The sequence below is a fragment of the Simochromis diagramma genome, unplaced genomic scaffold (genome assembly GCF_900408965.1).
Source record: "Simochromis diagramma unplaced genomic scaffold, fSimDia1.1 OVJJ01000216.1, whole genome shotgun sequence".
Lineage (NCBI taxonomy): Eukaryota > Metazoa > Chordata > Actinopteri > Cichliformes > Cichlidae > Simochromis > Simochromis diagramma.
The window spans coordinates 370,521-390,942 of record NW_024386883.1 but is presented as its reverse complement, the minus strand read 5'-3'; the positions used below and the strand labels follow the sequence as shown (position 1 = coordinate 390,942).

The following is a 20,422-nucleotide window of genomic DNA, read 5'->3' as shown; positions in this document are numbered from 1 at the left end:
ATGTAACTTTTCAAGACTTTTTCATTCACATGGCAGCTCATTTACAGCTCATTTACTAAATATATATATGTATATATATATATATATATATATATATATATATATATATATATATATCGAACAACATCGGAGATCTCTGTCCAGAAGAGCACAGTCCCACAGCTAAGATACTGCGCAGGACCCTCAAGCTCCCAGGCCTCTGGTAGAGGACCCGAGCTTGAAGGATAAACTGCCCGCAGGGGCGTGCTGGGTGTTTTTTATATATATATAAAAAAAAAACTGTGTATATATATATATATATATATATATATATATATATATATATATATATATATATATATATATACACAGTGGGGCAAAAAAGTATTTAGTCAGCCACCGATTGTGCAAGTTCCCCCACCTAAAATGATGACAGAGGTCAGTAATTTGCACCAGAGATACACTTCAACTGTGAGAGACAGAATGTGAAAAAAATAAAAATAAAAAAAAATAAAAAAAATATATATATATGTATATATGTATGTATATGTATATATATATATATGTTCATGAACACTGGTTTGGCTGTAAACTCCATGCGTGTGTAGGCCCAGACATTTTCACAAGACATACAAACAGACCTCTAGATAATGACAGAAGCCGTGACATATGAAAGATAGCTTTATTGCACAAGGTGTTAAATGATCTTTTTAGTTTTTGCTTTCTTTTCATAGAAAATGTACCTTTGAACACAAGCAATTGCTGTAACAAGCAACTCAAACAAATGTTTGGGATACCCTCAACATTTTTTTTTTTAAGTTTGGATTTTCATACACTTTTTCCCTTCAATTTTTCCCTTTTAGCAAGCATGCAATGACTTAATTTGAGGATGAACAAAATATAAAATAATGCTAATTAAAAAAAAGGAAAAAGGACAAATGACAACATCAAAAGACTTTAAAAAAAGAATAAAAATTCAACAAATTAGTATCAAAAAACGTAAAGGGAAAGAAAAAATGTTGGTTTTTTTGCCCATTTCAGAAGTAAAATACTTTTTTCTTAATACTATTTCAATTTTGAAACTGGGGCATTCAACCCTGATGTGTCCCCTGATTTATTCTGACGAAAAAATAGCTCTTCATACAAAACTGTGTATATGTACAAGACTTAATCTATAAACAACACTGACAAAGGTAGAGATGATGGATCTTGTATGAATAGGGTGTTGAATTTTTTTTTTACTTAAATTTATCTGAATGGGGTTTAAATGACAGGAGCCTGAACGATTCAGGTTTACAGACAGACTCCTGTCCAGTATATACACAATACAATAGTAGTTTGTGTGACCAAAAGAGCTATGAGTCCCTGATTTTCACTTGGCTGAACTAGTTTTAGCCACAGGCCACATAGCTTTGTACCGTTTGGCCTCTGGTACCAAAAAATTTAGACCAAACAAGTTGAACGGAAAATCAAAACATGAAAATCAACCGAAGAACAGATTCCCCTCCCCCTAAACAAACAAACAAGCAAACAAAGCAAATGGATGAATAAATATAAAACCACAAAACTGCTGCTTTGTAAATGCTTAAAACAATCGATCCATTATTTTCTTGTGTGAATGCACGTTAGCGCAAAAAAATGGAGGGGCATCGAGATGAAGAAAGTGTGGCGTTTACAGTACTTAAAACTGGACAACAACAATGATATCGATCATATAATTTTCAAAACTGAACTCCCTGACATATAACATCTCTCGACATTAAATTATCTTACTTCATTCACATCATGACTGGGACTCCTTCAGCTAGCTGTCTTTTTAATCTACGAAGAGCAAAGCCTAGCTGTGTGGCACGGCTGACGGAGAAGTTGGCAGGATGCTCTATCCGTGACTGTCAATCTCTGCCGCCCGTACCACAAATAGAAGCCTTAATACTCTATAATAACTAAAAGTCTGTGACCACTTTGCAGCAAACCTTCTCCCAGCATAAAACTTACTCTGAGACACTGATTTGGTTTCTGAATGTTATTGTATTTACCAGCCACTCAGGCTACTGACACGCTTAATAAAAAGTCAAGGAGCCTATATCCTCATGGGTAGACTTATATTATTACAGAAATCCTGGAAGGCCTTGTGTCATGATTGTTTTCACCAAACAACCAAGGAGGCATTGCGATCCAAGGATGTCGTGTTCTGCTGCACTGTCTCGCTTCTCCCATGACACCGTGCGGATAGGAAAGCATCCCTCTCTGTCCAAACGTAAGCAAAACACCCTTCTTCTAGTCACCCTACATACAGTAACATACAAAACATCCTGTATATATACTAAACATTTTCTCTCTTTAGTCGAACCTTCATTTTTTTTAATTCCTCTTTTTAAAATTTCATGATTGAGCGATTGTCTCGTTCTTAAAATTTGACATTAACATTAAATTGCTGTATATAATACTACACTATTGTAGTATGTAAAATTTATACTTTGTCATAATTTCACTTAAATGTCAATAATATACCTACATAGAAATATATATGTAAATTCTTTATAATACCAAATATTCTGTATTTGTAATGTGAGAAATTATAGCTGGTTCATTTGGGTTGTCATGATTTGTTTAAGTTAGACAATGTTCAGCTGCAGAGTGATGTGTGGAGGATGCTAATGTGACTAAAATCTTCTTGGAAGGGAACCTGAATCATTACTTTTGGGAATCAATATTATAGAATCTGCCAATAGCATTATGGGGCTTTAAGAGACACAAAGAGGGTGAAAGATACAGTACGAAGAGGGAACTTAATCGGAAGGCTTGCAAATTGACAATAATACTCAAACTATGGAGGACAGTGTGTGTGTGTGTGTGTGTGTGTGTGTGTATGAGACAGGATGGCCACACAGCTTCATACTGGCTATGGTAGTCTTCATATTCATAAACACAGAGGTTTTAGCTCCTCGGTTACAGTCAGTATTTCAAAATGACCACAGAATCGCTTCCTGGTTTTTCGCTGTGCAGCTCCTGCGGGAGCTGAGTGGAGCTGAGCACCAGCCGGCTGGAACTGTTAGTTGGAGTTAGTAGTTCTTTTATAAGAGTCCCACATGAACATGAAAAGTAGGGTTAGCTGGGTCTCTGTCTGGGAGAACATCTTTCCCAAGGTAAATCAGACAGGATGCTGGGCAGTTCACCATTAATTGGGTTTGAAGAAAAAATGGTTGCATGCCCATTCAGACCCAGATCGCAGAGCGCCAGAGTGGGGCTGGCTGAGGAGTGGGACAGCAGTCTGTGCAGAAGAATGGACTACACCAGCGTGTATGACTTGGAGTAGGCCCCCACACTCTGTTTCTGCAACCTCCCCAGTGCAGAGGAGCTGCTCTCTAGGAGCGAGTCTCTGGAGCCCCCCACCTTGTTACTGTTGGTGGGGTTGCTGCTCGTGCTAGAAGTGGAAGCTGTTGCTGCATTATTGGAGCTGGGCATGGTGAGAGTCCTTTGAGGCAAGGTGGCAGTGCCAGAGCTCGCACCCAAGCTGCCCAGCCCAGAGTGGCCCAGTGTCTGGGCCTGCTGCTTCGCAGGGTCTAGAGTCTTGTGACGGCCCTGGGTGTGATACGCCCGCTGCGTCAAGCTGCGGATCGACGCTTCTCGCGGCGGCACTGCTGGGCATGGGTCATGCAGCTCCCCTTGCTTGCGGAAAAATGGGTCTGTCTTCATGTAAAGGGGTAGGTTACAGAATTCACCTAAAAAGGCCACAGAAGAGTCAGGACAAAACCATACAATTCATTCATATGAGTAATAACCACTTCCTATAACAGACACAAGTTAGATATTTTGCTTGTGTATCATAAGTCTGTTACGTGCATGCAATTATTAGTGCTATTAAATATTTTTTGATTCATCCTTGAATCATCCAGAGTAGCAATAATTCATTGGCTTGCACATTTATCTTCATTGTGTAATAAAAACCTTTCTTTGTTTATACAAATGCCAACTTTACACAGAGACTTCTTTATTCCCATTACAATATTTCCAATCTGAATATTCTGACCTGATCACACCTCTTTGCCCTTCATTGTGTCTAATGAAAGGCAAATGGCAAAAGTACAGAACAGAGCAGGCATCAGTGATATGAAAGTCAGATACAGTGGCTTGCAAAAGTATTTGGCCCCCACAACTTTCCCACATTTTGTCACATTACAGCCACAAACATGAATCAATTTTATTGGAACTCCACATGAAAGACCAATACAAAGTGGTGCACACGTGAGAAGTGGAATGAAAATCATACATGATTCCAAACATTTTTTACAAATAAATAACTGCAAAGAGTGGTGTGCATAATTATTCAGCCCCCTTTGGTCTGAGTGCATTCAGTTGCCCATAGACATTGCCTGATGAGTGCTAATGACTGAATACAGTGCACCTGTGTGTAATCTAATGTCAGTACAAATACAGCTGCTCTGCGACGGCCTCAGAGGTTGTCTAAGAGAATATTGGGAGCAACAACACCATGAAGTCCAAAGAACACCTCAGACAGGTCAGGGAGAAAGTTATTGAGAAATTTAAAGCAGGCTTAGGCTACAAAAAGATTTCCCAAGCCTTGAACATCCCACGGAGCACTGTTCAAGCGATCATTCAGAAATGGAAGGAGTATGGCACAACTGTAAACCTACCAAGACAAGGCCGTCCACCTTAACTCACAGGCCGAACAAGGAGAGCGCTGATCAGAAATGCAGCCAAGAGGCCCATGGTGACTCTGGACGAGCTGCAGAGATCTACAGCTCAGGTGGGGGAATCTGTCCATAGGACAACTATTAGTCGTGCACTGCACAAAGTTGGCCTTTATGGAAGAGTGGCAAGAAGAAAGCCATTGTTAACAGAAAACCAGAAGAAGTCCCGTTTGCAGTTTGCCACAAGCCATGTGGGGGATACTGCAAACATGTGGAAGAAGGTGCTCTGGTCAGATGAGACCAAAATGGAACTTTTTGGCCAAAATGCAAAACGCTATGTGTGGCAGAAAACTAACACTGCACATCACTCTGAACACACCATCCCCACTGTCAAATATGGTGGTGGCAGCATCATGCTCTGGGGGTGCTTCTCTTCAGCAGGGACGGGGAAGCTGGTCAGAGTTGATGGGACGATGGATGGAGCCAAATACAGGGCAATCTTGGAAGAAAACCTCTTGGAGTCTGCAAAAGACTTGAGACTGGGCTGGAGGTTCACCTTCCAGCAGGACAACGACCCTAAACATAAAGCCAGGGCAACAATGGAATGGCTTAAAACAAAACATATCCATGTGTTAGAATGGCCCAGTCAAAGATCTAAATCCAATCGAGAATCTGTGGCAAGATCTGAAAACTGCTGTTCACAAACGCTGTCCATCTAATCTGACTGAGCTGGAGCTGTTTTGCAAAGAAGAATGGGCAAAGATTTCAGTCTCTAGATGTGCAAAGCTGGTAGAGACAAACCCTAAAAGACTGGCAGCTGGAATTGCAGCAAAAGGTGGTTCTACAAAGTATTGATCAGGGGGCTGAATAATTACGCACACCCCACTTTGCAGTTATTTATTTGTAAAAAATGTTTGGAATTATGTATGATTTTAGTTCCACTTCTCACGTGTACACCACTTTGTGTTGGTCTTTCATGTGGAATTCCAATAAAATTGATTCATGTTTGTGGCTGTAATGTGACAAAATGTGGAAAAGATCAAGGGGCCGAATATTTTTGCAAGCCACTGGTATAGTATGAAAATGAGGAACTGATGTGGAAGAAGGTTTCAAAATGGCTTGGAACAAAAATCTAGTTGTTGTTTTAGCAACCAGTGGCTTTCTGTTACTCTCATCCTTGTGTGTCTTTAATTGTGGGCATGCAATACATACATATGGGTGTCCTAACTGTAATTATGTGTAATTCTTGTGCACTGAATGTAAAACAAGTACAAACAACAAAACAAAAGAACAGCGTCCCCACATGGGTCTCAGCTCTGATACTTACTTTTGTTAGCACGGTGGGGAATGGGCACAGCCACATTTTTACCGCGGTCGTAGTCCTGCGGTTTGGGTGGTGAGGCAGTGAAGCGGCAGATGCCTGGTTCAGAGGGTGTACTGAGGGAGGTCATGCTGTCTGCTGGGTCATTGGTACCTGTTGTCATTTGATCAGACGAGCTATCAGAGATAAAACATTCTGTGATTGTAAACTTGGCGTGTTGTAGATGCTCCTCCAGCTTGGCGTGCTCATACGCCCTAGCCAGCTCCTCGTAGGTGGAGGACGCGCTCTCTGTGGACACCATGCTGTTCCTTCCCTTATCTGAAAGAAAAGAAGTGTAGTTTTTTTCAACCATTTACTTAGCTACTCAGTTACAAGAGAGTAAGTTTTCTTAATTTTAACCCACCTGTGTCCTGTGAGAGGCTGGCACTGTAGCTGTCACTCTCGGTGGCTGTGATGCCATGAGAGCCCATCGTCCGCCAGTCAGACGTCAGAGTTCGTGCAGAGGCTGTTGACTGACTTTGACTTGGGCGGCTAAGCGTCCACTGGCTGGAGTATCTGTTTCTAGAGCTGTGGGCTGATTTTATGCTCTTTCGTGACACTGGGTCTGAGAAGAGAGAGGTCACAGGGATCAGAGAACATCTAAGGATCAAAGATGCTTGGTATCTATGTATTAGCTGTCAATAAGTCTATATTTTCTCAAATGTATTGGAGATGTACTTCAATAAAAGATCAAATCTGTTGCTCATATTTAAAGGCTCAAACTATTTCACTGAAAGCTGTGACAAGCAGAACAAATATGAACATAAAACAAACTCACTTGTGCCAGGCCGAATGTCTGACATGTCAATCAAAGGGCCTGAATTCTGGATAAGGGCTTGGTGATGCAGAGAAACGCCTGTACAGAAGTTCTGTGGATTCACTGACTGGCTGAACTCTGTGTCTGTCACCGGCACTGCTGCCTTGTCCTCTCCTGTTGCAAGCAAGGAAATAAACGAGTTACTAAGATCTTTTAGAGGCTTCTAAAAACCCCTCTGTGAATGGCAGCTGTGTTGCTATCAATGTGCGGTCACATGCCTATCTGTTTGATGCCTTCCTTGTCTTCAATGAGGAGCTGGACACGTGGGATGTCAATATGGAGCCTTGGTCCTTGAGGAGGACCCTTCACTGGAGTGTCTATGCTTCGGTTGTTCTTGCTACACAGAGACAAAAAAACAAAAACATATATATTAAGCCTGAAATTGCTTGTAAGTGATTTATTTATGCAAAATACAGCTATTCTATACAGTACACATAACAAATAAAGCTGTCTCTTACCTGATAAGCATCTCTGCAAGGCTCTTAGCATCTGCGAGAAGACGGTATAATTATATAATTAGACATATTTTTTCAGCTTGTCACTTGTGTTAGTATATTAAATCGTTTAATTCCCACCTCTAAGTCGTTTGAGCCTCTTCTCCTTGCGTTTCTTTCGTATAATGAAGAGCAAAGCAACGCCAAGGGTAACCAGAATGACAGGAGAGCCAATAGAGAACAGTTTCTTCACATCGTCCCCCTCTCCACGAGCTGATTTAATGGGAGGGATTGTACCTAATGAGAGTAGAAGGAGAAGAAAAATTTGACAAAATTTACAAGGGTCAGTAGCAGAAACATGAATGAGAGGAAAAAGATACACAAAGACCTAAAAAACTAGGAGAGACTTACTCCCATCGTAGTCAGTTGTGGCAAACTGGGAGGTCTGGTTGCCACACCCAGCACTGTTGCAGGCCTTCATTTTGAGCTCGTACCAGGTGGCCTCTCGCAGCTCGCTGAGGAAAAGCTGATTTGTGGAATTGGCCTTGAGGCTCTGCCAGGCCCAAGTACCTTTGGGCCTAAAGTCCAGCATCAGGTCAGTGATAGGGCAGCCCCCGCTGGTCCAACCCTGAAGGTTGAGGCCTGCGTGAGTGGAGTTGATGTGCGTTAGCAGTGGCTGGTCCTTGTTGAACACCGGTTCTGGAAAAGGAAAAGACACTAGGTTAGAAAGATAATCATAAATTAGCAATTTAAGATGTATTTATCTGTGATGCATTGATGGCTTCATGTTTGAGAAGAAAGTTGTAACTGCTGCTACAAGAACAGACAGTAAAGAAAGAGAAGATTTATTTCGACTTAATTCCAGCTTCAACACTTTTCTCTAGACCCCTCACCTCTTCCATGCGTCTTTGCCTCAATGATCTCACTGATACGTCCTGAGCCCACACTGTTCTTGGCAGCCAACTTGACCTTGTACCAAGTTCCACAGCGGAGATTGTCCAACCTGAAGGAACGCTCGCTGGAGCTGATGAATACATCTCTCCATTCCTCTGTGTTGTCCACAGAATACTGCAGCACAAATCCTGCAGGCACACCAGTACACATTTATGTCAAACACAGCTACTAATGGTGGTGTATCCTTGCTGCAGCTCCATCTGTTGGACACCAGGGGGCAACAATCAGCTACAATTAGCTACAGCCGGCTGCGGTTTGACTTCCTTTTACCTAGAAACATAAGCTTGTTGCACAACTGGATAAGTACATATGACATCAAAAGTGTGAAGCACCCTTAAAAAACAGGTCAACAATATTTAAATACCCCTGATGGAGCTTCCTCCATTATCCCCAGGAATCCAAGCCAGGGTGATGGAGGAGGTGGAAGTAGTGGAGACAGTCAGACGAGGCTGGTCAGGAGGAACTGGATGTACACACACACAGACAATAACTTAGCACCAGGACAGAAGTGTCTGTTTCACTCAAATAAGTTTATAAATTTTCTGTTTCTTCTTACCTTGTACCACAAGGTTCACTATGATGGTGTCAAAGCCTAGGGTATTAGTGGCCGTACAGGTGTAGTACCCAGAATCCTCTGCTTTGACTAAGCGTAGCACCAGTGTACCATTGGATAAGATCTGCCGTTGGCTGTCAGCTGTCACAGGAATGGCAGAGTCCTCACTGATAAAGAGCAGACAGGTTATTCAGGATTAAGAGCAGTTTTAAAAAAAAATCAATTTTCCTCACAAGAAATAGCATCAGCATGTGTGCATGATATCTCTGATATCTAAGGGTATACAGTGACCGCTCTGACCTGTCTTTGGTCCATTTAATTGTGGGAGTAGGCTCTCCCACTGAGCTGCAGGGCAGACGTACTTCCTTCATCCAGGGAGTGGTCACAGTGCCCCCAAAGGACAGGATTTTAGCTGGGACTGCACACAAAGATGCAACCAGTAAAACTCAACATGCATCTTTAGCACATGATGTTAAACTCAAATAGTAAGCATTACACCAAAATGACTCTATTCATACTTCAACTTGTCTTTCTGTGTCTGCTTTTGGATGATTAAGTGGGCCTGAATCGTTTCTCCTGAGGGATTAAAAAGCTGTACCATAGTGTTTTAATGTAGCCCCCTGTCAAAACTCTTAGTCTCGAGTCTATCATTTCTCCATAAATCCTCCCCTCTATTGATTTTGCCTGCTATCTCTCTCCCCAAGGGTCATTTTACTGGATAGGCCCTGTTCATCACCACATAATTAACAACAACGTTTCTTGCAACACAGCCGCTGCTCAATCAATACCACGGCTGTCAATCAATAGCAGAGATTGTACACAGAGCGAGAGGGAGGGAGACTGATGAAAGTGATCTGTGTAAAGGAGATCATGCTGCCAGTTCATAGCCATGTTTAGCGCGCTCTCCCTGATAACCTTTGCACAAATCTCTTTACCCTTCTTCTCTACAACTGGCATGCCTGGAGGACCCACCTTTCCCAGCAGGCTCCACAGTGACCTTTGCGCTAATGTTGCCTCTTCCAGCAGTTGTCACAGCTGCAGCCCAGATGAGGTATTGTTTACCGCGGGTAAGGTGCGTGATACGGTAGAAGAGCATCTCTGGGTTGGCCTCATACTCACTGGGAGCCTGGGACAGAGGGCACGCAATGTCATGTTAGCAAATAAAACAGTAATATAACAGGAGTGGTGGCAGCTTGTGGACTTGATTAAAGTGCTACATTTTATAAAGCTACAAAGGAAATTAAGATGAACATAACATTAATTTAGGCTCTATTCTGTTTAAGTTTCAGCATAACATACGTGACACCAGGAAACTGAAACTAATGCTCCTGCAGGTGACAGATTAAACAGTTTTTTTTTTTTACATCTGTCCTTTTCCTATTGTGACACATCAAAATGCGCTCAGTGAAAAAGGAGGTGTGCAATTTTCCTTGAACACTGTCGGTATCTTGAAACAACAAAAAAGCATACTTTTTGGAGAAATAAAGGGAAAGCCAAATACATCTGTCAATGTCATCTGTTTGTTTAAACTTTTAACTTATTAACCTCACTGGCAGTGTTTGCCTCGTGATAAAAGGCAGAAATGATACATATATTGTTTCTCGAATCACTTAAATCCAAAGCACAAACATAGAGTCCACTGAGATGTTTTGTCTCTGATACACTGACAGCAACTTGCATTTTTGACTCTTTCTTTATTTGTCTTTCCCAAAATTTAAGGATGATACTGTGCATTATTTTTGCCGGGTTTTCTCAGCTGTGGCTGACCTCCTTATGGATTCCATTTCCACCCAGATCAACTTGTGAATTCATTGTCTGAACAACGTAGATCTTATGCTGTATACAACTTGACATCACTTGAATGTTTTGAGGGAGTTAAAGCTTTTTGCAGAGCAAACTGAGTGTTAGGTTGTAAAGGAGAAACAGATGTGGTATGTGGTATTCTCTCTCTCTCTGTTTTTTTTTTTTTTTTTGTTCAGGCAAAACCCATAAAACCATGTTTTTTTTTAAACAAAAACTATAGAAAATATGCACAGCGAGCAGTATGATTGCTCAGAATTGAACACAGGTTTTAGGTCAACACAAAAAAGGCAAAACAGAAAATGTAAACCTTTGTGCGGAGCTGTCTATTTGTCCCACTACTCAAAATAAATTTGATGCAAATGACCTACAGCTACTTATAATGCTGTACTCAACACTGGATTTAAGGTTTGCTTGGATGTATTTTTCCTCCAAGCAAACCTTTGAGAATGAACACACACTCACCTGCATCCACACAAACACATACATGGCAATCCACAAAAAGACTGTTGTCTCTTAAGAGGATCCTCTGTTCTCTCTCTTTAATCTGTTCATCTCTGTGTTCTTTCACCATTTGCTTTTTCTTTCCCTCTCTGTCTAGCTCAGTGAAGAGGACTGGATGGAGGGACACAGGGAGGGGAGGATGTGCATAAGTGTGTGTGTGTTTGTGTGCAGGGGGTTCGAACATTCCTTCAGCATCGTGGCGGTGTTGTGGTGATCCAGGGAGTGATACAGGGAGATAATGAAAAGACGGACAAAAGCACTCTCATCTCGATGTGACTGATACCCTCCTCTCTCCTCCATTCCACCCTGCCTGTCTCTCCCTCTTCCCTCATCCCTCTCTTTTTCTCTCATTTCCCCTCGGTCTTTCCCTACCTCTAATGGTGTGCTTCTTTTTCTCTCTCAACCTTCTTTCCACCCCCCTCCCTCCTTCCCTCTCTCCTCCCTGCCTGTGCTCATTTACATGGCACTCATGCACAGAGAGGGAGGAGTATTTGTGAATAATAAGAAAGTGAGATTCTAGCCTGATATCAGACTTCACCGTGTGCTGGTGTTTGTGTGCACATGATCTAACCACAATTGAAATGCTTGCACGTATGTGTATAAATAGAAAATGTCGAAATGTGATGTCTCTGTGAGTGTGTGCTTCTGATGCGGCAGTGTGCATGTGTGAGCTTGTTCTCTGGCTCATTTGCATATCTACGTCTCATCACGTTGCCAAGACAACCTCATCTGTTCATCTGGGAGGGCAGGAAATAAAGCGATGGTGCAAACACAGTGAAAGAGAGACATGCGCAACACACACACGCACACACACACACACACACATACACACACACACACACACACACACAAATGCATGCATACAGGTTCATTTAATAACAGCGCTTACAAATGAATTATTTCCATTGGTAATTTAATAAGTTACTTGGTTTACACGGACCTCAGAGATAAATTGGCCCTATATGAATCACACCCACAGAGGAGGCACTTACTGGCTGTCCAGATCCGGGACTGGAGCAGTAGATGGTGTACTTGCGGATAATGCCATTTGGTTTGAGAGGAGGCAACCAGGACACAACCACACTAGTTGAGGAGGAGGGAACTGCCTTGATGCCAGCCGGTGGACCAGGAACTAGGAGAAAAGACATAGCAACATCAGCATGGCGGGCATCCATATGTGTGTGTGTTTGTGTTTGTGCAGGCACATGCTGGGTGTTGGATAGCTATTAAAGTGAGCAGGCTTTTTTTTGCGGATTGGAAGTCTTAGCCTGTACTAAGCTGCTCTGGAAGGACTTTGAAAAACATCCTTTTGAGGGGATGGCTGTGACATATGTTCATTCAGACACTGGTCAGCAGTTCTGACTCTGTGACACCCAGCATTCTCAAAACTCTCAAACAGATTAGACATTAGTGTCTGATCCTCTGCTAGCCACTTCAGCTTGGCACTGGACACTGTTTAATACTCTGATTACGAGATAATGGCACAAAAGGGGCTTAAAAAACATGCACACTTTACAAAAACACATCAGGACACTGGATACTGTGAAAGGTGAACAATAATGCTTTTGTTTCATTGGTCTTACAGTACTGGGTCCACACTATCAACCCTATTCAAACCAAACCATAAATATAACTTGTGCCTGACAGTGGGCCTCATCTGGCCTCTACAGAAGGAGGCTACCACAGTGTAAGACCCAGCCCTCTAAATCCATCCCCCATTCCTCTTGTTTTCTTTGTGAGGCCCCCTGATGCTCTCTACCCTCAGATCTCTTTCCCCTACAGAGGACATGAGTGGGCAAGAAAACAACAAAAACTCAGAAAGCAGAGATGCAAGTTTTAAACGAAGTAAGCAGGGACAAAAAAAGTGACAGGGATCATGTAACAATGGCAGCAGGGAGGCGCACAGGAGGCTATCATTATCATAACTGGACCCCCATGTCAAAGCACCAGTAGGAGATGGGACAGTCAGGTCCCATCTGGTGCCCAAAATCTGCCCAGGACTCCAGACAGACAGATACACAGACAGACAGTCTGCCAAGACAGTCTGCTGCAGAACTAGCACAACCCAAGTGATGATGAGGAAGAGAACACTACTAAGTGAACAGTCTCATTTATAAAAATACACGATGGAACACTGAGTCAATCAGAAGAGGACAGCAGTCTAGACACAAATAAACAAACACCTCAGCTGTGGTGTTTCTCTTATAATTTTTTCACTCATTATTTTTTGTCAGCCAAGAACAGGCTGTGCGATCGCCATTGTATCTTTCCATCTTCAGCCCCCCAGGCCCCTCCTCCTCCTTTATAAAGAGACATGGATCTGGCTGTAATCCTGCCTCCAATGGTGTAAGCACAAAATTAATTCTCTCTAATCCAAAAGGAGTTAATCCCTATGCCTATGGCAAGAGGGCTGGTGGTAAGGATGCAGGCCCAGGCTGATGGCTGACTCCTGGATGCTATATGCTCTAAGACATCACTTCTCCCTCCTCCTCCCGAAACACCTCCCTTAGCCCTGAGCTGTGGACTCAAAGCCTCTTAATTCTCATTAGCACAGCTAATGGAGATTCCTAGCATAGCTTGTTATGAGCTTTTGTTATGGGTTTGAGATACAACCAGCTCCCTTTTTTAAAATCTACCTCTATCCCATTTCCCATCTCCTTACATTGCACACTTTTCTTCATGTAAAAAAACAAATGAATTGTATACTCACGATCCTCTCGGGTTTGGATATAGAGGACATTGCTGCGGACCCCATCGCCAGCTTGTGTGTAGGCCAGCACCTGAACACTGTAGTTAGTGAACTTCTCGAGCCCTCGCAGTTCCACCTGTTCACGTGTGGTGGTGATGTTTTGCATCTCTCCCCATTCTGAGGGAGAGGAGAAAAACTCTTTTTAGAAGGTATAGGTGATGATAGGAGTAACAACACACATCAACTCTGTTTCCTAAAAAATATATTTATTTGCAGTTGCATTTATTTGGTAATGTAATACGTGGCCATTACTTTTTTTTTCATGAATATAATTACCTTCCTATTTCAACATTGTGTCTAAAGGAGGAGTAAATATTTTTTTAGGAAACAGAGTTGCACAGATATTGGACCTACAACACACAGACACTCATTGCTATACTGTGTGACTTTCTGATCACAAGTTTTATTAAAAATCTAAGAAACTATGACAGACTTAACAGAAACCTTTGGGGGTGAAAAATAAAACCAGTGCAGAAGTGCCAAAAACTCAAATACCTTAAGGCGACTTTCAAATTAAAATGACTAACTTAAGAGCTGAAAAAAAAAAACATGTTTGCAATATGCTACATAAAAATGATGTTGTAGCAAGTCATAAGAACTCTACAGAGGCATCTTTTTTATATAACTCAGTCAATTAAATGTGATTAGGACGTATGCTTTGTATTATTAGGTGCATGATGTTGATCATGTCTGGGGTGTTGGTGCTTCTGGAGCAGTTATCTGGCAAATAATATAGCACGCTGTGCAACTAACTGTTAGTTTTCCAAGAGTTTTATTTGTATGTAGTAAATAGTAGGTATTTGTGCCTGTGTGATGCACCCCCGCTGCCTATGGATGGGTGCATCACCCTCTCATCTAAATGTGGTCACTTCTGTCAAATCAAAGGCTAGCCCTTAAGCTAAAGTTGAGCCATATCTCCATCTTGGACATACAATCTATTTGACAAACAGACAAATTCAAAAACACACAGGACCAGGAAGTGCTTTATGAGAAAGGTGTGGATACACATTAAAACATTCTGACTCACAGCACTGACAGAAAGGTAGGTGAGTGGGAGGGCGGGTTGGTGAATCTTAGAATGAGATAGGTGATAATTACTCTGCATTGGCCACTGGGCCTGGCCCCCACAGCACCCACCTCCGTCAGGGAAGAGGGACCAAAACACAACCCGGTAGCCTTTCAGCACACCGTGCAGCGTCAGCCGTGGAGGCTCTGCCCATGTGATCACTGCCTCATCTGATGTCACAGAGATTGCTCTCACGTTCTGCGGAGGCTCGCTGGGCACTGGGGAACATAGAGAGTGAGTGTTAGTGCTGCACTGTTAAACTATATTTGAGTACTCTTAGTGTTTTAATGGCTTCTACTGAAATCTGGTCCGACGTAGCATGGCAGCCGAAGCACTGATAAGTAATAATAACTCAATGTCACAAACCACAGGAAATCTCCGCTGAAATAAATCAGTCAAACAAGCTCAAATTAGTCCTGAATAGCTCCTTGTTCATTCCTAGCTTTTAGAGAGGAGAGGAGAAGTGGAGGGGGGTTGATGGAGAGGAGGAAGAGCACTGAGAGAGCAACATGAATAGTAAAAGAGCTACACCAAAGGGGTCAAAATGCAGATGAGCAGGGTGTGAGCTGAAATGTGGAGGATACAATCTAAAGGAAGACAATGTTCTTGTTTAAGCTAATTGAAGCTGTAGAGGCAGCTTCTGACTACCTGCGTGGCCAATTTTCATCATCCAAGTGCCCGTCATTACTCTCCTCTCAGACAGGAAGGGTCCAAAAAAGTATAAGAAATAAAAACACGGATAATAGACAGAGGACCAGTGAGGAGGATGACAAGGGAACCCATGGGAAGAAAGGGAAGATAAAGAAGGCAGACCAGGGAAAAGGGAGGTAGAGTGGGCAGACATTTAAAGAGTAATGGGGTTCCTTGTTCCTCTCTCGCTCTCTACCAGCCTAATGAAGGTGCTAATTAAAGTGGAAAGAATAATGGGGGATGTGCTGCAAATTTATTTCTAACATTTTGTTTGAGCATGCATTTCTACATGCATGTTATGTTCATTCATGAGTGTTTCATCCTGTTATTGCATTTGACTATTATTTTCATGTGTTCCTTTTGGATCTTTAAATTTTTTTCTTACAGTCCCTCCTCTTTTCCTTCCATACTCTCCTAAATTGTATCTCACAGTCTTCTCCTCGTTTTCTTCATCTTGCTGTCCACTTACCATCTTCCAGAGTGGTAGCATTGATCTCAGTACTGGATGGGCCAGTCCCAGCTCTGTTGAAGGCTTGGACCACCACCCCATACTGGGCAAACTTCTTTAGGTTGTCTAAGGTGTACACTTCACTGTCCCCCGTAGCTTTCATCTCCACAATACTATACTGGCCATTGCTACCTGGACCGTTCTCTCTGTATCCAATCTGGTAGCCGCGGATCACGCCGTTTTGCAGCTCCTTTTTTGGAGCCTGAAAGTTTTGGAGAAAAAAAGTTTTACTATGAAATTTGACAGCAATATGTAAAAAAAAAAAAAAAGAAATTAAACGAGATAAATTCTAAATTTTAGTTCTTTTTGCATTTCTGTAACCAACAATTTCACAGGTGTCTCTTAACATTTTGGATTTGTTTGTGACATCACTGAAACCTTGTTGTTTTAAATCATGGAGCATATCTATATATCCCATCATTGTTTGCTTTCTAGTTATTTCCACTTATACTAGGCTTAATACTTAAATGAAGTCGTAAGCAACAGTGATTTTACCCTCCATGTGACTCGTATGCTCTGAGATGTCATCGGTTGCAGGATTACATCCATCGGAGGCCCGTCAGGTGCTGTTGATGGAAGATATCAGATAGTGATGGCTCTACTCTATACAGAGACAGCAAAAACAAATACTAGATAGGCAAAACAACGTGATATTTAGAGAAAAACAATCACTTACGTGCTTCTTCGGTACTGATTGTGAGCTCTTTGCTGGGAAGACTGCGGCCAATCTTGTTGTAGGAGTACATGCGGATACTATAAACGCATGCCGGGTGCAGCTCTACAATGTTGGCCTGATTGTTGGTGGGTGAGATGTTCCTGGTTGTGTACATGTGATCCCATGTGTCTGTTGAATATGAGCAGAGGTTTATTTTTTCAGTTTTTAATTATTGAAATAACTTTTACATTAGGGATTAGGCTTGTTGTTTTTAATAACCCACCTGACTTGTTTTTGTACTCAATGTCATAGCTGGTGATGATGCTGTTGCCATCAAACCTTTGGATCCAGCGCAAGTTCATGCTTCTGTCCTTCACCTCCCGTACTTCGAGCTCGGGAGGATCGGGTGGCTCTGCGTGAGGGTGGAAAAAAAAAGAATTTTCCTTTGTTTTTACCACCATCAGTATCTCGTTAAATAACCTTTCCTCATTAGGTTGTTTACATACTTTTTCCCCCTTAATTCTTTATTTAAATAAAAGAAGTAGGGATTTGCAGTTGTTTGTAGAAATACCTTGTACAGTGAGTTGGATGAGCCCTCTGCCCTCTCCATAGGAGTTGATGGCATGGCAGGAGAAGAAGACAGAATCTCCTCGCTCGGCTGGGTTAAGCTGCGAGCATCAGCACAAACAGGGAAAGATGACGTGTGAAATTTAGGAATATAATATCCTAAAAATATTCCCATAATAACTTCCTTTAATAGGACTTTTTTAAAGAAAATATTTCTAGAACACTTTTGCAAAAAAATCCCAAAATAAATATAAAATCTGAAAACATGCACCTCTAAAGCTTATTAAACCCTGCAATAGCCTATAGTAGAAGTAGATTTTTTTTTTTAGCATAGTTCGGTGTAATGGCATTAAGCTACACTAAAGGCCTGAAGAGTATAAGTATATATTATCTGACCTTTAGGGTGGAGATGACTTCATCCCCCTTTTTGTTGATGCTGATGGAGTAACGGGGATTTCTCTCTGCGTCAATGACTGTGTCCCCTCTCTCCCAGCGGATAATAATGGGCTGCTCGCCCCGTGCTGTGCAGTTCAGCTCCTTGATCTGGCCCTTCCTCGCCATGGTAGTGTTTGGGTGGCTGGTGATCATGGCAGGGACTGAGCAAATAGACAAGTGTCAGCATGATGAATCGTTTTGTATGGAATAATGACATGAGGGAAAACGGGTGTGTAGTATTGGAAACTGAGCAAGGATATATTACACATGTATAGACATCTCTTTTTTTCCATTTTATTCCCCATTTTCATTTCATGCTTCAAGCCCCACTGGCCTCTAACACCACCTCCTCCCTCTTTTTATTATTTTCGGTCTCTACTTTCGCTTCTCTTCCTCCTCTGTTACTTAGACGTAGATTATTGATTGAAGAGGTTCCTGTGGTTTTGCTTTCATCACTAATTCATCAACCCTTTTCCCCACCAAACATTCTGTAGCGCACAGGCTGACAGCCAGAGAACATCAGTCAATAGGAAAGGCACCCCCAGTGAAGGATGTGCAGGACACAGACTAAGTTAGGCTATGTTAAGCACAGGCCGCACTAGCCTGGGGCAAAAGTGCATCTTAGAAGAGCTGATCCCTGTCCAAAAAGCTGAGACTTATCTCAGCGCAATCCAGGAGATGTGGGTTTGAAAAGAAGTGGGTTCATGCCAAAAAGCAGAGGATTGACACTTACTCTTGACAGTAAGGATCATGCTTTTACTGATGTCTGAGCCCACTCCGTTGGAGGCCTGACAGAGGTAGTACCCCCGGTCGTCTTCAAGAACATGTCGGATCAGCAGAGAACCGTTTGACATGATCTGGATACGGCCAGTTAGTGGGACAGGATGGTACTGCTGAGGGTTTCCTACGCCTGCAGGACACAACACAAAGCATGTATGGAAGCATGATACTTTTTCTTGTTCGTGTGTAGCTTTTACTGCAATGCCATGAGGATAATGTGCAGATTTTACCTTTGGCATGTTTCCACATGACTTTTGGAGGGGGGTAACCTTCCACGGAGCAGTTAAGTACTCCAGCTTTTCCATAGATACAGTCTTGATTGTTGGGCTGCACCACAAAACGCGGCGGCACTGAGAAACAGAAATCCTGATTTTATATAAATGGAAAAACTTGGTAGAAGTTACAAAAAGTAAGTGATCACAAAACAGTTCTACGGTTACTTTACACATTACACGTCACCCCTCACCAGTAACAATCAACTGTCTTTCCCAGCTGACAGTTGCAGCAGCATTGCTGGCGATGCAGGTGTAGTTTCCATTGTGCTTCAGTGTCACATTGGAAATTTGCAGGGAGCTCATGAACTCTTTGGTCTCTATTGCAACACCAGAGGCAGAGCCTGGCACGATGAGCTGGCCGTCTTTGTGCCAGGTGATGCGTATGGGCATGTCCCCAGATGACACCACACAGGCGATGTACATGAGCTTCCCCACTGAGGTAGAGGGGATATCGAAGGGCTGGATGAGCGGTGGCACTAGAGGAGAGAGAAAGGAAATCAGTGGAATAAAGGCAGTGATAGATGTTGAAGAGCGGCAATGTGGCCATATGGAGCAATGCTAAGAGTCTGAGAGAGAGAGGGAGAAGGTCATTGGCCAGTGGGCCCCTCTTCAGCACCCCCCCACCACCCCACATCTCCTGCAGCCCATAATAGCTGCTCTGGTTACAGTCCAATTGGCAGGGGGAAGTCATTCCGTTGCCATGGTAATGGAGGTTGAGGTGGGGGTACTACAGCTGAGACATCTGGGGGATTTAATCTAGGCTTCATTATTATTCATCTAATTAAATCAGAGACACACTCACACACAGGCACATGTACACACCCTCAAACACCTCTGCAGCTGCCCTGCTTACTGCCATCGTTATCCCGCTCACAGACTAAATGAAATACGCACGACAAACATAAATCTACCCCCAAAACACCATTCATCTGCATTCAACAGCATTACTAAAGTTGCACTTGACAGCTTTGTACACTGGTGTCCCCCAAGTAGCAGTGACTAGCTGCTCTTCATCAAGAAATTTTATTTGCATCGCTTTTTTTTCATCTTTTTTTAAGCTAAAGGAAGCAGTTTGAAAAACAAAGTAGTATTAGTATTGGTGATTGATTTCTTAAGATTTTTTTTCACTACTGTTTTAAGTGAATTTGAATTTTGGGTATGCATGGAGCATTACCTCTAGTTGAAATAGATTTGGGAAAAGTGTGAAGATGCAATATCTCCCTGTCAACTGATGTGTCACTTTATCTCTACTGCAGCCTAATTCTATAAATTGGGTTCATAAAATAGGTATAAATTTACCAAAAACACTGCCCAGTGCATCCGTACTCCTCTTCAGCTTTACCTTTGACAGTGACGTGGACAGTCTGGTTGATTGACACCTGGGGCTGGATCAAAACGCTACACAAGTAGGTCCCCTCGTCTGCGCCCTTCTGCACGTCTGTGAGCCTCAGTGTGCCGTTCTCAAACACCACTTGACGATGATTATCAGGCAGCTGCATGCCGTCCTTCAGCCACTTAATGGAGTAATACGGGTACCCAATCACACGACACGTTATATAGGTATTTCTGCCCGCCACTGCGGTGATGTCTCGCATGGGTCTAATTCGAGGTGGACCTGGAGACACGGGGAAGAGAGGGAGGGGA

The 20,422-nt window shown here is 42.5% G+C and overlaps 1 protein-coding gene across 3 annotated transcripts in view; it reads right to left on the bottom strand.

The window, feature by feature from the left end:
- Nucleotides 1–556: 556 nt before the first annotated feature.
- The window catches only part of LOC120734144 (Down syndrome cell adhesion molecule-like protein 1 homolog), a 53,258-nt gene continuing 33,392 nt past the window's right edge, over nt 557–20,422 (bottom strand). Inside the window, exons 8-33 of one of the 3 annotated variants that reach the window (XM_040032731.1) lie at nt 20,121–20,393; nt 18,970–19,254; nt 18,734–18,853; nt 18,457–18,633; nt 17,685–17,884; nt 17,293–17,389; nt 17,005–17,133; nt 16,743–16,910; nt 16,562–16,632; nt 16,028–16,268; nt 14,901–15,086; nt 13,764–13,919; nt 12,046–12,185; nt 9,722–9,875; nt 9,050–9,167; nt 8,753–8,916; nt 8,561–8,659; nt 8,136–8,324; nt 7,654–7,941; nt 7,384–7,539; nt 7,267–7,297; nt 7,027–7,145; nt 6,770–6,922; nt 6,356–6,556; nt 5,959–6,270; nt 557–3,701 (exon numbers count right to left, since the gene is read on the bottom strand). In XM_040032731.1, coding sequence (XP_039888665.1) covers nt 3,268–3,701; nt 5,959–6,270; nt 6,356–6,556; nt 6,770–6,922; nt 7,027–7,145; nt 7,267–7,297; nt 7,384–7,539; nt 7,654–7,941; nt 8,136–8,324; nt 8,561–8,659; nt 8,753–8,916; nt 9,050–9,167; nt 9,722–9,875; nt 12,046–12,185; nt 13,764–13,919; nt 14,901–15,086; nt 16,028–16,268; nt 16,562–16,632; nt 16,743–16,910; nt 17,005–17,133; nt 17,293–17,389; nt 17,685–17,884; nt 18,457–18,633; nt 18,734–18,853; nt 18,970–19,254; nt 20,121–20,393 — 4,661 coding nt within the window. In that variant the 3' untranslated portion in view covers nt 557–3,267. Of the gene's footprint in view, nt 3,702–5,958; nt 6,271–6,355; nt 6,557–6,769; nt 6,923–7,026; nt 7,146–7,266; nt 7,298–7,383; nt 7,540–7,653; nt 7,942–8,135; nt 8,325–8,560; nt 8,660–8,752; nt 8,917–9,049; nt 9,168–9,721; nt 9,876–12,045; nt 12,186–13,763; nt 13,920–14,900; nt 15,087–16,027; nt 16,269–16,561; nt 16,633–16,742; nt 16,911–17,004; nt 17,134–17,292; nt 17,390–17,684; nt 17,885–18,456; nt 18,634–18,733; nt 18,854–18,969; nt 19,255–20,120; nt 20,394–20,422 lie in introns of those variants that run through there. The other 2 variants (XM_040032732.1, XM_040032733.1) reach the window with 2 other exon arrangements.